The sequence below is a fragment of the Falco punctatus genome, assembly GCF_963210335.1.
Source record: "Falco punctatus genome assembly, chromosome: 2".
NCBI lineage: Eukaryota > Metazoa > Chordata > Aves > Falconiformes > Falconidae > Falco > Falco punctatus.
The window spans coordinates 70798610-70816907 of record NC_137581.1 but is presented as its reverse complement, the minus strand read 5'-3'; the positions used below and the strand labels follow the sequence as shown (position 1 = coordinate 70816907).

At 36.7% G+C, this 18298-nt stretch overlaps 1 protein-coding gene across 1 annotated transcript in view; it reads left to right on the top strand.

Annotated features, from left to right (window-relative positions):
* TMEM131 (transmembrane protein 131) overlaps positions 1 to 18298 on the top strand; it is a 102374-nt gene that overhangs the window by 9761 nt on the left and 74315 nt on the right. Inside the window, exon 2 of the mRNA XM_080377362.1 lies at positions 10686 to 10747. Coding sequence (XP_080233488.1) covers positions 10686 to 10747 — 62 coding nt within the window. The remainder of the gene's footprint in view (positions 1 to 10685; positions 10748 to 18298) is intronic.

Genomic DNA, 18298 nt, shown 5'->3' with positions numbered 1-18298 from the left:
TTTGGAGGTTTTCAAGGCCCAGCTAAACAAAAGCCTAAGTAACTTTGTCCCGGTTCGGTATTCACCGTGCTTCAGCAGAAGGTTGAGCTAGATGACATCTTCAGGTGCATTCCACACTAAATTGCTCTGTCTCTGTGTTTTGGGTCTCCCTCATGATCTTTAAAGCTTGGTTGGATGTTGCAGTTTTGTTTGTCACAACTGACTGGAATAACCATAAGACAGGAGAATTCTGGGTTTCCACATAACTCCATGGTGAAATCAGTGCTATGGTTGTAGTAATTTAGATACAATTTAGGTAGAAGTGGAGTTGAAACGGGATCCAGGAAGTTTTGCCTGTCGCTGCAGCACTAAAGAAACATGGTCACAGAATAAAAGGAAAAACCTTGTTGGCCATTCCTTGTTTCTGTAGTTCTGCATCACATAGGTTTTATTTGTCCCCTAGTTTTCGTTCTTTCTCTTGAAAAATTTATTTCAACAAGAATATTTGTATCCCATCTTTCATGCAAAGGATAATATAGCCATTAGTTTCCATCTTTGCTAGCTGCTGGTAATACGACAATAAATTGAATTGTGGTTGACGTGTTAATATACAAGATGTATTAAAGTAATACTTAACAATCTGCACAACTCATATATCAGAGGGAATGTTGAGAGATCTGGATATTGAATGTTGCCAAGTTTGGCTGTTCCTTTCTTGCCACAGAGGATATAGAATACTTGGTCCTTACTGGAAACCATTTCCTTCTACTATGTTTGCTTTGGTGTTCTGAATCTGTGTGTAACATCAGTCTGTGGAGCCAGCAATGAGCAGACTAGAGGTACCAGAAATGACCATTATCTAGTGAGACCCTTGCCCCCAGCCACCTCCTACTTAATTCAGTGATAGAAAGCCCTGAGACTGCACTTGTCCTCTGAGTTGTTGCTCCTAAATATAAGAAGATAAGGAGGGTGTGTGTGTGTAACTTTTTTATAAGTGCTTTCATATCATCATATAGCTTATCAGTTGCCTTTCTTGTAGCTTACCTAGGTCGTGATCTGCCCATATAGCTTTGGCTAAACTGTGTTTTCCAAAATAATGAAAAGATGAATGAATTCCTTGGTTTTAGGGAAACCTGGTTATATCTGATGCTGGAGGAGAGATCATTGTCATTGACAGAATCTTCACAGGTGAAGTTACTCTGCCAGTGAGTACTACTGAATATCATTATTTGATAGAGGAAAGACTGGAACAAGCCTCCAGTTCATCTGGGAAAATTTGGTCAGAGCACCAGTACTTGATGAGTCCTATGAATTTTTCCTTTGATTAAATTGAATTTATCTAGGGAAAAAGACATTAGAGTAAGGAACTCAGAAGTTGAATAATAATAATAAAAAATATTTAGCATTATGTAACTGTCCTTTAAAAGTACCTGTATTGGAAAAAGAATTCCTAATGCTGAAGGGCCATTTGATTTATCAAAGGTGTGCATATTTAGGCTGAGACTTGGTGCTGGGCATGTTGAAGTAGAAATGAGAGGTTATTTGTGAGTGAAGACTGTTTTAGTTAAGGGGCAACTTAGTGATGTCGGGTGGTTGCAATCTTTAAAGTAGAATTAGGTGTCTCTCCAAAACATATTTTGTAACTAAGCCTAAGGGTTTGGGATTATTGGGTGAAACTGTGATCTGTGTTGTGCAGGGTGTCAACCCAGGTCATCACAGCAGTTTCTGAAAGAGTCTGGCCAGAAGAGATTGTTTATTTACTTCTGAGGTAACTGCTTCCAAGGTATTTTGGGTAGCTGAACTGAATTTCTGCAGTTATAAACATACTGAAGCTTTTCATTTCCGAATACCTACATGCACCTTTAATTTCTTATTAATGTTTTTGGATTTTTTTCCCTAAAAATGGAATTCACCTGTTTTGTTTCATTCTTCTTGCCCTATATTTTATCTCCTTTCAAAACTTGCTGCAGTTGTCTTCCTGTTCTGTGGGGTTTTTTGAAAACCCTGAAAATCCCATCCTTCTTCCTCATTTCTACAGTGTAGAGAACAATTCTTGTGCTCTGTGTAGGTTTATTAAGGCCATTAATTGGCCTGGATGTGTCTTTGAAGTAGTTCTTTGCACTGTGTTGGCACAACTCATTTTTTTGAGTAACTGGGTTTTGTGGGTCTGTTCAGTGGCTAATTTCATATGAGTGCAAGTTTGGAAGGCTGATGTTAACATAATAGTTACAATTATTGTCAGTTAATGCATTGTTCTCCTGAGGCTGCAGAATCTATGAACTGTCATTTCTTGTAAACTACATATTAAATGTTTCTATATGCTGAAAAGGTTAGAATTCCAGTAAGTCCGTGTTATCCTTGCACGCATCAACTTGCAGTGCTACACGGGTAGTAACACTTATTGCCACAATTGGAAGTTTCTGAGCTAAAATTTGAGAACTGAAGTGTGATGATGATCTAAGAATAGTTTAGAGGGGCTGCTGCTTTTCCCCTCTGTCCTTGCAGGACAGATTATCTTGGCTTTGAGGCTAGTTCCAATTAATTTTATGCCTGTACAAGCTCACTAACAACAAATAAACAGAACTGTAACCTAATCTAGCATATTGACACTTCAAAATATTTAAAATTGCCATCATTAGAAAGAATAAAAAGCCATAAATGGTATGGCCCAAAGCCAGAAAAAAAGGATGCTATTTGCAGATATTGCATTTCTCTTTAACTTTCTTTTAAAATTTTCCCTCTCTTTGATTTATGAGAAGATTTCACAACTGTCAGAAGTGTTGCTTTCTGTGGCTTAAAAATAATGTATGCTAAAGTCTTTCTCCAGATAAATTATTTCTCCTTTCTCTCTCTCTCTCTCTTTTAATTTATTTAAAAACATGTATTCTCATTCATACCTCCTATGAAATCTTCAGGAAAAAAACAGGATTAGATACTATTTTCTTGGAAGCATTTTGGAGCCAGCAATTATATGTCTTTGGAGGAATAAATGAAATTATTAAAATGTTTTAAAATAAAGCAGCAACTTAAGGCAAATGTTTTTAAAAGTGTTTTAAAGCATCTAGCAACTTTTAACATAGTATTTGGCTTAAAAAAAATTTTAAGTGAAGTTTTATGATATTTATTGTTACCATCTGGAATAGATGGTTTTGGTCAATGGCTCTAGCTCAAGTGGATGAAGATGCAGATTTCTATAAGGTGGAAATACAGACTAAGTACAGAATAGGCACCTGAGAATAAAGGTATTTGAATAAATGATTCTCTTTTCTATCCATCTCAATCTGAAGTAATTTTCTTAGAAAAAAATGAATAAAAGGTAACTGCTAGGTGTAGTATGTGTTACCTTCAGTGAGCTTTTTTTGTTTCTAGGTATGTTTCTGTAGTTTCATTGCAAGGATGTATCTATTACACAACCCGTCCGATCAGTGCAAACTCCATAAAAGGAACCTTCCAGCAGTTGCACCATTTTCTGAAGTGTGAAACTAATGGCATGAGGCAAATGTGTGTGTGAATGGCAGCTTCAGGATGGAGACCTGCTTTCTTCCTTTCTCAAACTCAGTGGTAGCTTCGGTGTCTGGGGACTGTGTTCTCAATCAGGATCATGCTGTCACTTTCTGTTTTGTGGCTGGGTTTAAAAACTGAATTCCTAAAAATCCGCATCAACCTTAGCTAAGGGGAAAAGAGATGAGTGGATGAATGCAGTGTGACAGCTCTCCTGGCTAGGAAAGTGCCTTGCTGTGTAAATAAGCTTGTCTTGTATCTGAAGTCAGAAATGATACAGGAGTAAGCTAGTGAAAGAGGTATATGCAGACTTAGTTGGGTAACAGTGTATACACTCAAATTTACACTCAAATTTGTGCTGTTGTGTGCAGTAAAATATAAAATATTTCAAGACCTTCACCACCCACCCACCTGCCACTGTGGAGCAGTGAGTTGTGCACTTTGGGTATTGCAGTGCAAAGTGATTTACTGTCTCTGTTAAGCTTGTATTAAGTCGGGCATAGGTTGGTGCATATGTATGGATTATGTAAAGTCATAAAATAATTTTTCACAATCAGTAGTACAAAATGAGGTTTTTAATGAAAATTCTATCTTTTTGTTATTTAGCTAATAGATTGCTTTTTCATTTCACATAATGACTAAAGTGCGTTGTCTAGGAATATTTCTATTTCAACTCTAATATGTAAACAGAAGATTAAAATTTGGCAAGCTGGCTTTTTCAGGAATGGTAATTAGGTGTTTTAATAAAAAAGATTTAATAATGTTTCTATGTAAAAATACTTCAAAATGACTGATTTTTGCATGTGATCTTTACTACTTTGTGTGTCTTTACTGTCTTAGCTGTGATGGCTCTTCCTGAGGTCTGTTGGAAAAAATTACTAAATTTCCCTTTGTTATGGACAACTGGAAAAGAAACAAGTGAATTTGCTATGTAAGTGCAAGAGGATTTATGTGGAAAGGAAGCCTGTTGGCTGGTAATCCTTTCTTGGAGCCTCTTGCCTGAGATCGCCAGCTCATAGAATGACTTTTACATTTCCAGAGAACAGTCACCTGTTTGGACATAGGCAGACATTCAAGCTGATGGCTATGCTGACTCTCCTCTCTTGGAAAATAGGCCTGTCTTTAAACAGCATTTATTGTGTTGAACACTGAACTGGGGTGTGTTTCTTGAGGCTCCCCAGACTTTTATATTCTTGAATACAATGATAATGGTTGCTTGCACTGTGGCATAATACTGGTTTTCTTTATCTGTGGGGTATTTAATTTTTTACAGTGTCATTTTCTTTTCATAAATGCTGTTATATCATTATATATCCACCTACCTCTATTTCACATGCTGCTTAGTTTTCCACTCTTCAGGATGGTTGAAACTGTGTGATTGCACATAAGCAGTTAATTGAGTCAAAGCTATAAAACCAACTTGTACAGTTTCAGTTGTGCTGTGTTTAACCAGTAGTGATACAAATGCTGTAATTACAATTGCATAGACAGAAGTGAATGACATTTAGCACATTGTAATTGGCTCGTGGTTATAGTTACCTAGAAGTGAGCTTAGTTATTAAGTCAAAGCGTTAAAAACTGGACTTTAAAAAACTTAGTGTAAATTAGGAGAGATTTAAATACTCAGTCTGGCCCTATTTTAGTAAGTTGGGGCACTATTTCCAGAATTTGGAGAGAATTGATAGACTAGCTGATATATATTGTATAAATATAGTTTATAAGAAAATTAGAAAATTGGTTTAGACAAGAGTTAAGGGAGAAAACAGTTCTTGCAAGTATGTGAGAGGATATGTAATGATTAACATAAAAATAAATTATTTTTATTAAAAAAAAATCTGTTTAATTAAAAAAACTGTGTTATGGAGTAAGAACTAAGTAATATTTCAGAATAGTGTTTTTATAAGCATGTATGCCAGAATATGCATTCCTGTTGAAATTAAGAAATTGACAGTGCCGATATGAAAGAAAAATGTGCAAAGCCATCTTAAAAATTAGATCTCAGAGTAGGCCTTATAACCTGTAAACCATGGAGAATTTTTTTATAATTGTGCACCAAGAGTCTTGGCATATTCAGTGGTCTCACATTACATGCAAACTTAGTCCGTTATGTGTAATTCGAGCACCTCTAAAGACTGGTGTTGGCTAAAATGATTTTGATAGTAAGTTCTGGTTTATTTTAGAGACCTGTAGGATTTTAATTTTTTCTTCTTGTTATTTGTTGCTTTGTTCATCTGTACTTTTCTTATTTTAAGCTCAAATATAAAAGGCTTGGAACAGAGACAGTTAAAATAGGAATATATTTGAGCAAAACTTGGCTGCGAGCTATATAAACTTGTGAAAAGATGCTGCTTAAGCTTTGAGGAATTTAAGTGAATTCAATATCTGTTTAGGGCACTATTGTTTCCGTTTTTACTACTTTAGGTGTTTACCATCAAGTACTGTGATGTTATTGGAAAGGGCAGGGGAAAGGATTTAGAAATCTACTGGTAGTAACGACTGGATAGTGTTTTTTGCTATTCCAGAAAGTTGTGCTTTAGGGGGTTAGGGGTTATGGCTGTGGTGGTGGGTTTTGTATTGTTATTTTTTTAAAGAGTTTGGAAAAGCTTAGAAAATGCTCTCCTTAGAAAAAGGTGTTTTGGAGCCAGTGGAAAGACTTAGATTTATAAATTTTTCTGATACCTTTCATGTGCTTTTCATACAAAAGCTGACTTAATAAAAAAAGTTGCCTTTTAAACGCTTGCAAATTGAAAACAAGCAGAAAATGAAACTTCTATTTTTATTGGGTTTAGTGGTGGGGTTTTTTTTATTTTTAGTGTTTGCTGTTGCTTGTATCACTTCTGTTAATAGTGACGTATTGTCTGAAAAGAGGAAACCAGGATATGCAAGCTAGAAGCTGGAAAAATTTGACCCTGAAATCACTTAATATCCAAGTAGTGAGACTGAAATTGTCACAGATTCTCATGAGTCTGATAAATTTGCATCTTGTGGGATCTTGGAAGGATAAAGGTTTTCTGCTGAGAGGGATTTGTGTATATCTCTTAGAAGAAAATATCTGCTCAGCATAGGTGAGGAGGAATGGAGACGGTGATTCTTCTGGCTTTGAAATCTATACATGTGAAGCTTAATCCTTTTCCTTCTTTGGGCTGTGAACATGCTAATAACATGTAAAGTTTGACTAATAACTATTCTAAGCAGTCTTCAGGGCTTCAATTGCCTGTAGGGTCAGGAAGAAATTATTTTCCTAAGGTGTAATTTGGCTTCTTGGCTGCTGATTTGTGCGGTGGCAGATCACGCTGGGACAGCTGAAATGCTTCCTACCCCAAATGTTATGTTGTGCCCCTCTCATAGCAGTTGCCAGTCATGTGGCAGGGGTGACTGAAATGGCAGTCGGCAGGTCTTAATTTGCTGCAGTTTACTATTCCAGAGTATCAAAGTATTGGCTACAGTATTAGACTGATAGTAGAGCATGATGATATCAGCCCAGACTTTGGGAAGTTTTTCCAGAAGAAATTGTTAGGGACTTTGCAGAAACAGTCATCTTCCTCTGTAGCATGGGGAATGGTTCACCTAATAAAGCATGCCCAAGTGATCTCATACTTAATTGCTTGCAGAGTCTTTTGGCATTGTTAATAACCTATTCTCTATTGGTGACATACATATTTTGTGTAAAAGGATAGAGAAGACTATTTTTGGACTGGCACTGCAGAAGTTTATGAATTTACTTAGCTCAGGTAGTACAAGTGCTTCTAATTCTGGAGTGGGCAAATACCCAGAAGGAAGTGTGCTCTTCTTTGGGCACTGTGTGCATTTCACTTTGAAGAAGCCTTTGTCCTCTCTGTGGTCCATATTGGACAGTTTGAGAGCTGTTCTTACAGGGATTTGGGTGATTCTTTATGACTCATCAGTGGAGCTTTTTTAAAATGTAATAGGCTTTGCCTTATTTGAATGAGGTGACTCGTTGCTTCATCCTGAATTGAGAGTCTGAGAAGTCAGTTGCAAAAACAGGCTTTCAGCTCACAAAGGTGTAGGTATTTACTTGGAATTTCCTTGCTTTGATGAAATAATTGATAAAGTAGAAGCAAAGACTTGAAAGTTAGTCTAAAACAAAGTGAAGGGTATAACCACAGAAACTTCATCACAGTCTCACTTGAGATGTGACTGCTGTGAAATGGCCAGCCGCCAAACTTTGCTGTGCATCAGACTTCACCTGGCACTAACTGTCATCTGCTCTCTAAAAACATTTCTTAAATGATGTAATGATGAATGGCACTTCTATTTAACAATGTCATCCACTCAGAATGTTCTGTGACATCTGTTGCTTTGTTCGTAAGTTGCCGCAAAGACGAAGTAACTGAAGAGTGGCTGAGAAAGTGTTTGGGGTTTACAGAAGGGCTGCCTGCATTCAAGCTGCTTGTGTAGAAAGTTTTGGCTAGTTTCTGTGAGTGTCTGTGTGTGCTAGCCTTGTGGAAGAACCGTTGCTAGTTTCTGCTCTTTGTATCTACAGTGTATCGTTTAAAACAGGGGAGAAGTGTTAGGAAAATACTAAGAATTTGTGATTTGATTAAATACGCTTTTAAGTTTTACTCGTTGGTAGATATGAATATAAAAAGCCTTTTCCTAATGATTTTTTTGTTTGTGCCTGATGTCACAGTCAAGTGCTGTTTTCTTTGTTTCCAAACCAGAAAGCTAGAAAACAAAAGAAGTCAAAAAGCCCAACCTCAGAGGTGCAGTTCTTTTTGACTATTAGGAAGGTGCGCTTGTATAGGTAAAATCTTTTTTAAAATTGTCATCATTAAACTTGCAATAAATAAAATACATCAGAAAGTCTAATTTCATTCTGGATTTCTTCCTGAGTTAAAAATTGAGAATTTCCCTTCCATATCAGCTAAACTGTAACTTGATTTTTTTGCACAGAGGATAGGCATGACATTTCTATGGAATTGTGATTAGCTGTCATACTTTGCCTTTTAACCTGACATGTCAAAGCTTCATTTTTACTCTTGTGCTATGATTCGTTTATAGATAGGGTTTTTTGAGTGGTTTTAAAGACAAAATTAAACAGTGGCTTTTGAATGTCTTGCATAAGTATTGCCAGTTAACTCTGTAAACTCCACTTGTTCTTTGTTTCTAGGATTAAATTTAAACTGATGGTCCTACTCCAGTAATTTAAGTTTTAAAAGCCCAGATTTTCATAAGCTGTAGGACTTGATCTTGTAACAGCCGTTTAAATACTGTTCTGGGTGTTTTTCTTTTTTTTTTTTTTTTTTTCTTTTTTCCTTGCCCTATGTTCTGTATAGTTCTTCAATATAAATGATTAACCAAACCTCCAATTCTTGGATTAAGGATGACTTTTGCTTCTTTTGGAAATCATTAAGATAGAACAATGAATGCACCAAAAAAATTTCTAAGATATTGCTGACATTACTGACTAGTACCGCTCATGCCACTGTTAATATTGCAGGGCATGCATATTGTTTATAATCTGACCCCCTGCCTCTTGTCCTCTGTGGTGATTTTCAGACTTCCACATTGCACTGGGCTGCTTTCTCAGCCTGTGTCACCACACGTTAGGATTCAGAGGTATGGTAGCTTGAAAAGTAATTGTATAAAATACTGTGATTTGGAATTTTGTTTATTTGTTTGGGTTGCTTGCATACCAAAAAGACTTTTGGTGATGACAGCAGCAACCTTTGTTTTATGTTAACTTTTACTTTTGGTCATATGAAAACATGGTTGTGGAGTTTGTAGCTTTTAGGAGAAGGTATCAAAATATGAGGGGAATCAGGGATGTAGACTGGATGTGCAGACAGTGATATGTTAAGTAGCAGATTGAATTTTGGGTGCTGAGTGGGGTTTCACTAAAGCAGTGAGGAAAATACATGTCAAAAATAGTGTTTCTTTGTGTGGTAAGTGACTTTACTCCTGTCTGTCAAGAGTGCTTTTTTCCTATTTCTGCTTTCTGAAACTAAGGTCACTTTTTCTTTTAAAATATCATAGATAAAAGGTCACCAACATGGCCACTTGTAATACTTGTTCTTGTTAGAACACTGACTTTCAAAGTGGGAGATGAAGGTTTAAATCTCTTTTTTCAGACTGGGATTCAAATTCCATCTTCCAGAAGTGCACACTATGCTTCTGTGGGCTGGGAAATCTTTAACTTTTTCCTCTTTGTTCCTCTGAAGTTATTCCTCTTTGTGGAAAGAGAGGTGTGTTATCATACTCCCAGCTTCATCTAGCTGAATGGTAAAGGCAGTCATGGAATAAGGTCAGAGGGTAGGGGAGGAGGTATTTATAAGGATTTTTTTAAAATAAAAATTTCTGGTTTGAGTTTGTTACTGTATTTTATCTTAAAGACCTGCTCTGTGTGTTTGTGTGTGAGTAGTCTTTTGGGGAGTGAAATTTCGACCTCTCTGAACTTCTCTTTCCTTTTTAACTCATGTTCATTCTTGTACAGACTATTATATTTTACAGGAAGGGCAATGCCCTTATTTCTTTGTCTTTAAAAGAAAGTAGCATCCCCTACATTATGAGAGGAATTGAAGAACAATTGCTTTACCAAACATTTAGAGGAAATGAGTGGAGGAAGAATGCTTAATTTGAGGATGCTATATGTGATTGAGGCATGAACTTTTCATCGAGTTTAGTCATATGGTGCAAACACTTCTAAACTGTTCCAGAATTTGTTAAGTTGCTGTCAAGATGGAGAGAGTTGTTGCCACACTAAAAATTAGGGAACAGTGTGAACGAGGCTTTCCAGATGTACAGTTAAGATTTTAGTTATATACATGAAACTGAAATTCCATTATTAAGTGTCAGAATTCTTTCTGGGCTTAGATGTATTAAACTTTGTTGAATAGGTATCCAGTCAGTCATATTGGTTGAAATACTGGGTTAGCTTGGTACAGCCAGCCTTTTTAGGGAGCCAGGAAGAAGTTGTTCACTTTGGAGTTGAACATTTTTATGCCAAAAGACTGATTTGCAAAGTGTGATGCTTATTAATACAAACATCTTGGAATTGGAGCTCTTGGGAAAATTTGTATCACAGATTTGTGTTTGGTATTTTGTTAGAGACTCTTGTTACTGTGATTTGTCACACCTCTATATACAAAACGTGAGGTACTTAAGATTTCAGATGTTTAAGTTACTCTGTTTAGTAACAAAATATTTTTCTGGTAGTTACTTAGTTTTTTTGTTTTTCTTTGCAGCTTTCATCCAGTCGGATGGCATAATAGAAATGCTACGTTTTGATGAAGGAGACTTATTGCAGGTATGTAGTCTGAGAAAATAATCTGAACTAGAAATGTTTCATCTTCTTTTTGGTAGCTGCTTTTTGAAACTCATGGGTGAGTGGATTTTGAAAGTAAGCAAGCATCAAACTTAGGTCCAAAACTGTTGGACCTTCTGGAGTTATTTTCAGCAGTATACTTTGGTGTGTCCTGAGGTTCTGGTTCCCTGACCTTTTGTGTTGGGAAACTGGTGTTTACCACAGGTTCTGTCTGGCCTGTTTATCCAGTTGTTTGGTTTTTTTTTTCCCTCAGAAAAACTGTGGGATGTTTTGTGTTTAAGACTCATCTTGATGTAGAGTTGGGATGTAATTGGATAGCACAACTAGAGGAACTGAGAAGTGTTGCAAAATTCCCAAATGTAAAGGCAGCCCTTCAGACCAAGTCACCACTGGCTTTAAATGAAGTTCAAATTACTGCAGTGAGGTAATTGCTGTTACAAATATGGATTTTTCAGGTATAAAGTTGCCATTTTTTTCAGCTTTTTCTTGGTGACAGTCAAAACAGATGAAATGTTAACTTTAAAGACTACATGCTGATACTTTGAGATGGTGGTAGTGATTGGGATGAAATACATAGCAACGTGGCTTGATACTTGACAGCAATGTAGTTCTGAAGTTCTATTGACTAGAATTTAATATACATGAATTTTGTGGATTGTATTTATGTTGAGAATAGCTTCTATTAAAATTCCTTGATGATGTTAGTCCTGATAGTTGAGAGGGAGGAGAGGAGAAAGGAGAAAGCAATTAATTGTTTAAATGATTAGAACACATGGCATGTGACTGTGTTTAACTTCCATTATTTACCAGTGCAGTGCTTGATTTACAATTCCTATCTCCTCTCTAGTCTAGGAGAGTCAACAAATGTAAAAGCTGCATAGTTCTGGGCTTGTGATAATATTACTCGTTTCAGATTTGTGAAGGTGTTTTTTTCTTTCTCACCCATCTACCTTGGTTGTGTGTTTTGTGTAGGTTTTTTTCCTTTCACTGCTTGGTCCCTAGTGTTAATCAAGAATAACTTACTACAGATTTTAAGATTATAGTGTACAAGGATGAGATACTTAAAAATTATCTAAACTGATGACAGAAAAAGTTGCAGTTAACAGTCAAACAAACCCAACGCCTCCTCCCCCCAGGAAAACACCAACCAAAACCCAAACCATCAAACAAGCAAACAAAAAAGCCCCAGGTTCCTCATTTAACAGTTGTTTACTGTCATGTGCTAAACGCATATAGATACATGGACTATATGGAAATTTTACAGTCTCAATTATTGCAGTTTTTGACTCAGAATATTTCTTTAACTTGCATTGACATACACATACCAGTATAAATATAAGAGAGAAAAACATCACTAGGCTTAGTTTCCTTTGTTTTACATACTCTATTAGAGTATATTTTGTTCAACAGGAGTGGTTTAATAACAATGACAGAAAGGTGTTGGCCCAGTATTTAAGATAAAAATAATGTAGTCAGATTCACTTAACTACGTTTTAGGTGTGTTTTTTCCCCAGGATTGTTATATTGGGGTTTTTTATTTGTAACTAATTAATTTTAATCTTACAAATCTGAATTTATTTATGTATGCTAGCATTCTATTAATCAGTGTAGTTTTCAGGACTAGAAAGTAATGGTGCTGCTGTGAATCACTTCAATAATTATAAGGATGCAAAAAATAAAATGAATTGTTGATTGTTCCAATTTTATTGAAGACGCAACAGAGATAAGAGAACTAGTTTACATATTATGGTGGAACAAGGTCAAGCAATTCTGGATGTCACACTGTAAACTTTGCAGTGCTTTGGATAGCATTTGGCTGCCACTTATCCTAATATACTGCTGAATATTTGATTTAAAACAAAGCAAGAGAGACAAAATGTCTAATAAATGGTTTCTATGTTTTAAATTACGGTTATGGCTTTTAAGCCAAAAAAATACCTAGGTAAACGAAACCAGTTGCTTTTAAGCAGAATGATACAGCGTGTTTTCTCTAGCTTACAATTTATTTGTTTTTTTCTTGTATATTTTAATATGGTGACCTCTTGTGACTACTTACTGCAATTAAAAAACTAAAACTAAAGTGAATAAATTGTGTAAAAACAGATTTACATCTTGTAAATAGCAGTTACTAAAGTTTTAAACCTACTCTGATGTCATTGAACATTTCTCTTTTAGGCTTTCTGTAAGTTTTCACAAATGTTTGTAGGTCACTCATCGTTACAGCACAAATACGATGATGACAATAGTAACTCACTTGTCTAATGTTACATCACCTTCAGGTGATTTTTTTTTTTTTTTAATATAAAAACCAATTCAGTGAAGGAAGCGATTAATAATCATTGAGGTGTCAAAGCCATCTCCAGTCTTGGTTTATTCTCCACCCCCCACCCCCCCCACCCCCCCCGGAGAACTGGATATCTTTACAGTGGAAGCAAGCCATTTTCTTATTTAAAGGAGTTGCTTTTCAAGTAAGGCAAATCAAATGCTGAGTCTTAAGTAATTTAATCATTACGGAATCCCTGCTACCTCCCTCCAGTTAGAGTGTATCCTTTTGATGCTGTTTTTTTGTACTTGAACTACATGCTACCAGCGAAACACTCCTTATGTGTTTCAATCACACTTCAGGACTTCTGTTGAAAAGAATAAATGAAGTATGTTGGAAAATTGGGTTTGACCAGACTGACTTCAAACAGTTATTTATTGAAAGAACATAAATCTTTAAATATTTCAGTTAAAGACCTTGGCATTTAGTAAAAATAAACTGAAAGTGGAAATAGTTCATTGGTTCATGCTAGTGGGTAATAGTAGTGAAGTAGAGACACTGCTTTTTGGGTATGGACTTGCAGTATGTGAATTAGAAAGTGCTATGCCATGTAGCTTTGCCCTCTTTCTTAACAGAACAAAACTGAGACCTTTTATTCTTCAGCATACATGTTTAGATTAAAGGTGTATATCTGAATAAATTTATGTTATTTCTGCCTATGGATTAAATTACAGTAATGAGAGAATCGCCTAGTTCTGTCTATCCTTCATATGAATCAGTCCCCTTAAGGATTCAACAGCTTTTTGAACCCTTCAAATAATTTATTTAGGTCCTGAACATAGACTAGGATTTGTATTAATGTAAATTGTCCATTGCTCAATGCAGTGTAGGGGTTGGGTTTTTCTTCAGTAGCAGGCAGTTTGCAGATGTGTATATAATTGTCTGGCACTTCACAGAGCCATCGATTTGTTTGGTTGGAATGGACCATCACCTAGTACTTTCTTCAGTTAGTGTTGTGTGTAGATGGACTATATTTGGCAGATGCTTGACTCTTCTGTTCTTAAAACCTCTAGAGAAGTAACTTACACAGGTTTCCTTAAGTACATATTTGTTTCATGCCTAAACTGGTTTTGCCGCTTCTTTTTTCTCTAGTGTATATTCAGGTGGTTTTTTGTTAGATTTTTGGTGCTTTTCATAGATAACTTTGTACCAAAAGGCACCTATAGATTCTTCATGGAAATGTTTAAAAACACCCTGCAACTTTCTTTACTGGATTTTTATTTGTCTACACACTACTTAGTGTAGCATTTAATCGGGATATTAGTGCTTTGAGAAAGGACAGAGTGGTTGCTTCCCCGTGTAATAACATTTTGTTTACTAATTCCAAAATGAGTTGTAAATATTTGACAGCATTTTGTTTGCTCATATAGTTGGTAGTTCACTATGTTCTCCAGACGCATTCTTTTCTTTGGTGTACCACCGGTTAGTCAGTTATTCCCAGTTTTAGATTTGAGTTCTTCAGCTGAACTTTTCCTTGTCAGTCTCAAGCCTCCATGTGTTCTGATGATTTGAACCCTTGTCCAGACCAGACAGATGCTTCAAGCCCCTGATGATGATGATGTCATCTGCAAACATTAGGAGTGATGAAATAAACTACAATTGTTACTTTTAATAATTTATCAGTTCATGTTAAGCCAACATACTGTCTCACTTTTTGAGGACTTTAGTTTGAAAAGTGAACAGTAAAGTAAAATTTATTTTTCAGAGCACAGTTTACATTTGCTTTTAGTTCACAGAGGACTGTTTCCCAAGCTATTATATTTATTGTGAGAGCTCTTGCCTTGGGTATCTAATGTTTTCCTGGACAGTGTATTTGGGGCCACTGTTTTCCACAATGAGCAATCTTCTTTCAGACTAAGTGTTTGGAAGATTCTTCTCCTTATGTAGTAGCATTTTCAAGTAGTGTTTTCCTACAATGAAAAAGGAAAATGGTAAGACTCTTCAGTCAAATTCTTTTAACATGAATCACTACACTTACTGCTGCAATAGTCTTAAGTGTATGAAATGCTTCTTTACAGGTGAACTAGAAATTACTGTACTGATACATACTGGTTTGCAGAATAGCTAAAATAGGGGGGAAAGAAAAATGTTACAGTTTGTATATACTTCATACATATTTGCTGGTTTTGTTCATAAACTGCTGTAAACTGCTAGTCAGCGAAGCTGGTAATAAGAATTATAATGGTTCTAAATGTCAAATTGACAGAACCTTAACATGACTTGCAGTGGCTTTGCAGCGGCTTTGCGGTGGGGAAGTTATGGGACTGAGTTACATGCATGGGAATCGGCAATGCTGATCTCTTACTGGAGGAATTTTAGTATTTTCTGCATGATCTGTACTTCATTCCATATGGCATGGTAAAGAAGTATCTTAACAGAAGTGGCAAACATTCTGTTCTGGTGTATCAGCAATAGCATTTTCAGAATGTGAAGTTTAAATGCATTTTTTCTATCACTTCGAATTTTCGTATTGTGTGTTAACTTTTAAAAGGGTTTTGATATGGCCTCCATTGATATCCATATAGACAAACTGTTAAGATACAGATTGCACAAGTGGGTAATAAAGTGGCTAGACCATTGACCTCGATGGGTGTACTGTACAGTACAGAGTTCAGCTGGCAGTCAGTTACCCATGACAGAACTGGATACTGAGGACAATACTGCTTAATGTCTTCATTAGCAGTCTGGATGGTGATACAGGGAGTGTTCCCAGTAAGTCTGCGGATGCTACCAAATTGGGCAAAGTAGCTGATACACTGAAAGGCAAGGCTGCTATTCAGAGGGACTTTGGCAGACTGACAGGAACCTCATGACATTCAGCTAAGGCAAATGCAAGTCCTGCACCTGGGAGAGAATAACCCTGTGTAACAGGACAGGCTGGGCAGTGACTTGCTAGACAGCAGCACTGCAGAAAAGATGTGGGATGTCCTGGTAGACAAGTTGAGTATAAGTTACCCAAGTGTACTTGTAGCAAAGAAGGCCACCAGCCTACTGAACTGTATGAACAAATATGGAGCCAGAAGATAAGTGTGATTTTCCCCCGCTGAAGTACTTCTGGGGCTGCAGCGGGAGTACTGTATCCAGTCAGGGCTACCCAGTACAAAGAAGGCACTGACGTACTGGAGCAAGCACAGCAGAGGAGTACCAGAATGATAGGGGGGTGGAATGCTTCTCATATTAGGATGTGTTTCTTCAGCCTCTAGAAGAGAAGACCAAAGGAAAAACTTAATTGCTATGGACAGTATAGAGTTAACAAGAGCCAGCTTTTTTCATTGTGCACAGTGGGAGGATGAGAGGCTTTGGACACAAATTTCAGCATGGAAGCCAAACCCATGTAAGAAAAAAAGCTTTTAAACTTGACGATGATGAAGCACTGGACCAGGTTACTCAAAGAAATTGTAGAATTTCTGTCTTTGGAGATATCCAGAACTCTATGACCCAAAGCTGTGAGCCAACTGCACTAACTAGACCTCCCCTGAGCAAGGGTTGACTAGATGGCCTCAGGAGCTTCCTTCCAAAGCATGTGATTTATAAAAGAATAAAAGGCATTTCAGTTCATTGCCATTGCTTGTGAGCAGCTGAAGTCCTTCTGATGCTCAGGAAGAAAAAAAAAAAGCAGCTGCTTCTTCTTGTACAGGAAGAACTGTCATTCCAAGGCTTTAGTTTAAAAATAATTAATTGATGCCCAGGAGTGACTATTGCAAAGCCAATGGCAATAACATGTGTTGCATCAGCTAGTGAACTGATGTTTTTGTTCCGTATGTGAGTTTGGGTCATGAAAGAGCATGGCAAGAATGACTCAGTTCAGTCCACTTTCAGCTACCTTTCAGGTGACAGCATTCAGGTTTTTTTCATTACCTTAAGCAAGATACTAATCATTAACTATGTTTTTTTTTTAAGTTATCCTACTTAGTAGCACAGAGCTCATGAATGCAGTGATGAAGATTTACGCTGCCATCTACATATCGGTTTTGTAGCTGTCTCAACATCTAGTTGTAAGTAGCACATAGCTTTTCTACAAGAAGGAACCAGTCTTACTATAAAATAACAATATGTAAAATGTACTGAAAGAGTCTTTTAAATCAGTGTGGATATTCTTGTGTAGGAATTGCAGAAAGCTTTGGTTGTTGAGACTTTTGATAACATTAAAGAAATGTATTTGGTGTCCAGAAACTTTAGGTCTTAATTGAGAGGGCCTCCCTGCTTTGCCCCTGCTACCTACCATCCTTGTTTAAGGCTTCAAAGCTTTAATTCAGTTACTTAAACATACGTAAGCAGTGCTGTTTGAGATGCCCTGGGTTGTCCCGGACATCTACTTGAATGTGGAGATAAGGCAGAGGGCACAGGAGAAACTGTGTGCCCTTCTGGATGTCTGTCGGAGACCAGGCAGGTTGCCCTAGGACATTTATCTCAAGTGGCAGCAGATGCCTATGTTTAGATGACTGAATGTAGTACTAGGTAATATGACCTCTTACCAAGAAGTGAAGAATAGCTATTATAACAAACTGGTGAGACATTAAAAGTAACCTTTATTTTTCTGTTGGTGGTTTGGGGTTTTTTTTGTTGGTTGTTTTTTTTTTTTGGTGGGATTTTTTTGTTTTTTTCTGGCTAAAGTTAGGAACCGTGGGTATGTCTTCAGAGACAGCCTTCAGACTGTAAGGTCTGTATTTGATTCTGCATGTGCACAAGATCATTGTTTATTGTTCCACAACTGCTCTGAGTGTGTAAGGTGTGTTTTCAGGTAGAGATTCTCTGCAAAATCTTTTTTGAGGATATGTGCCTCTGGAGAGAAATCGTTCTAAGTCTTGAAATCGCTGTGGCTGACTGACTTCAAATTTTCTAACTCGCTGTCTGCAAGTTCTCTCAAGATCTTTATTCCGAAATCCTTTTGGTTTATAGTTTAATCCTTCCAGGGTTATATAAGAGATAAATTAAGGCATGCAACTGTTAGCATGTGCATTTAGGCTGTCGCTACTATCTTCAAATTAAAAAAAATAAATTAAAAAAATCATCTATCTCCAAGACTTGAACATAGCCTTTCAAGTGGGAGGATTATAAACCCCTATTACTGTTAAAAGGAATGATTTTTTTTTTCCTCCTCTCCTGCTTTTTTCACCACTCAGCTGTATGTTTCAGTTTCTTCCATGTTGACCTTAGTTTTTGTTGTTAGGCAGTCAGTTGGATCAGGAAATTAATAGAATTGAAGGTTC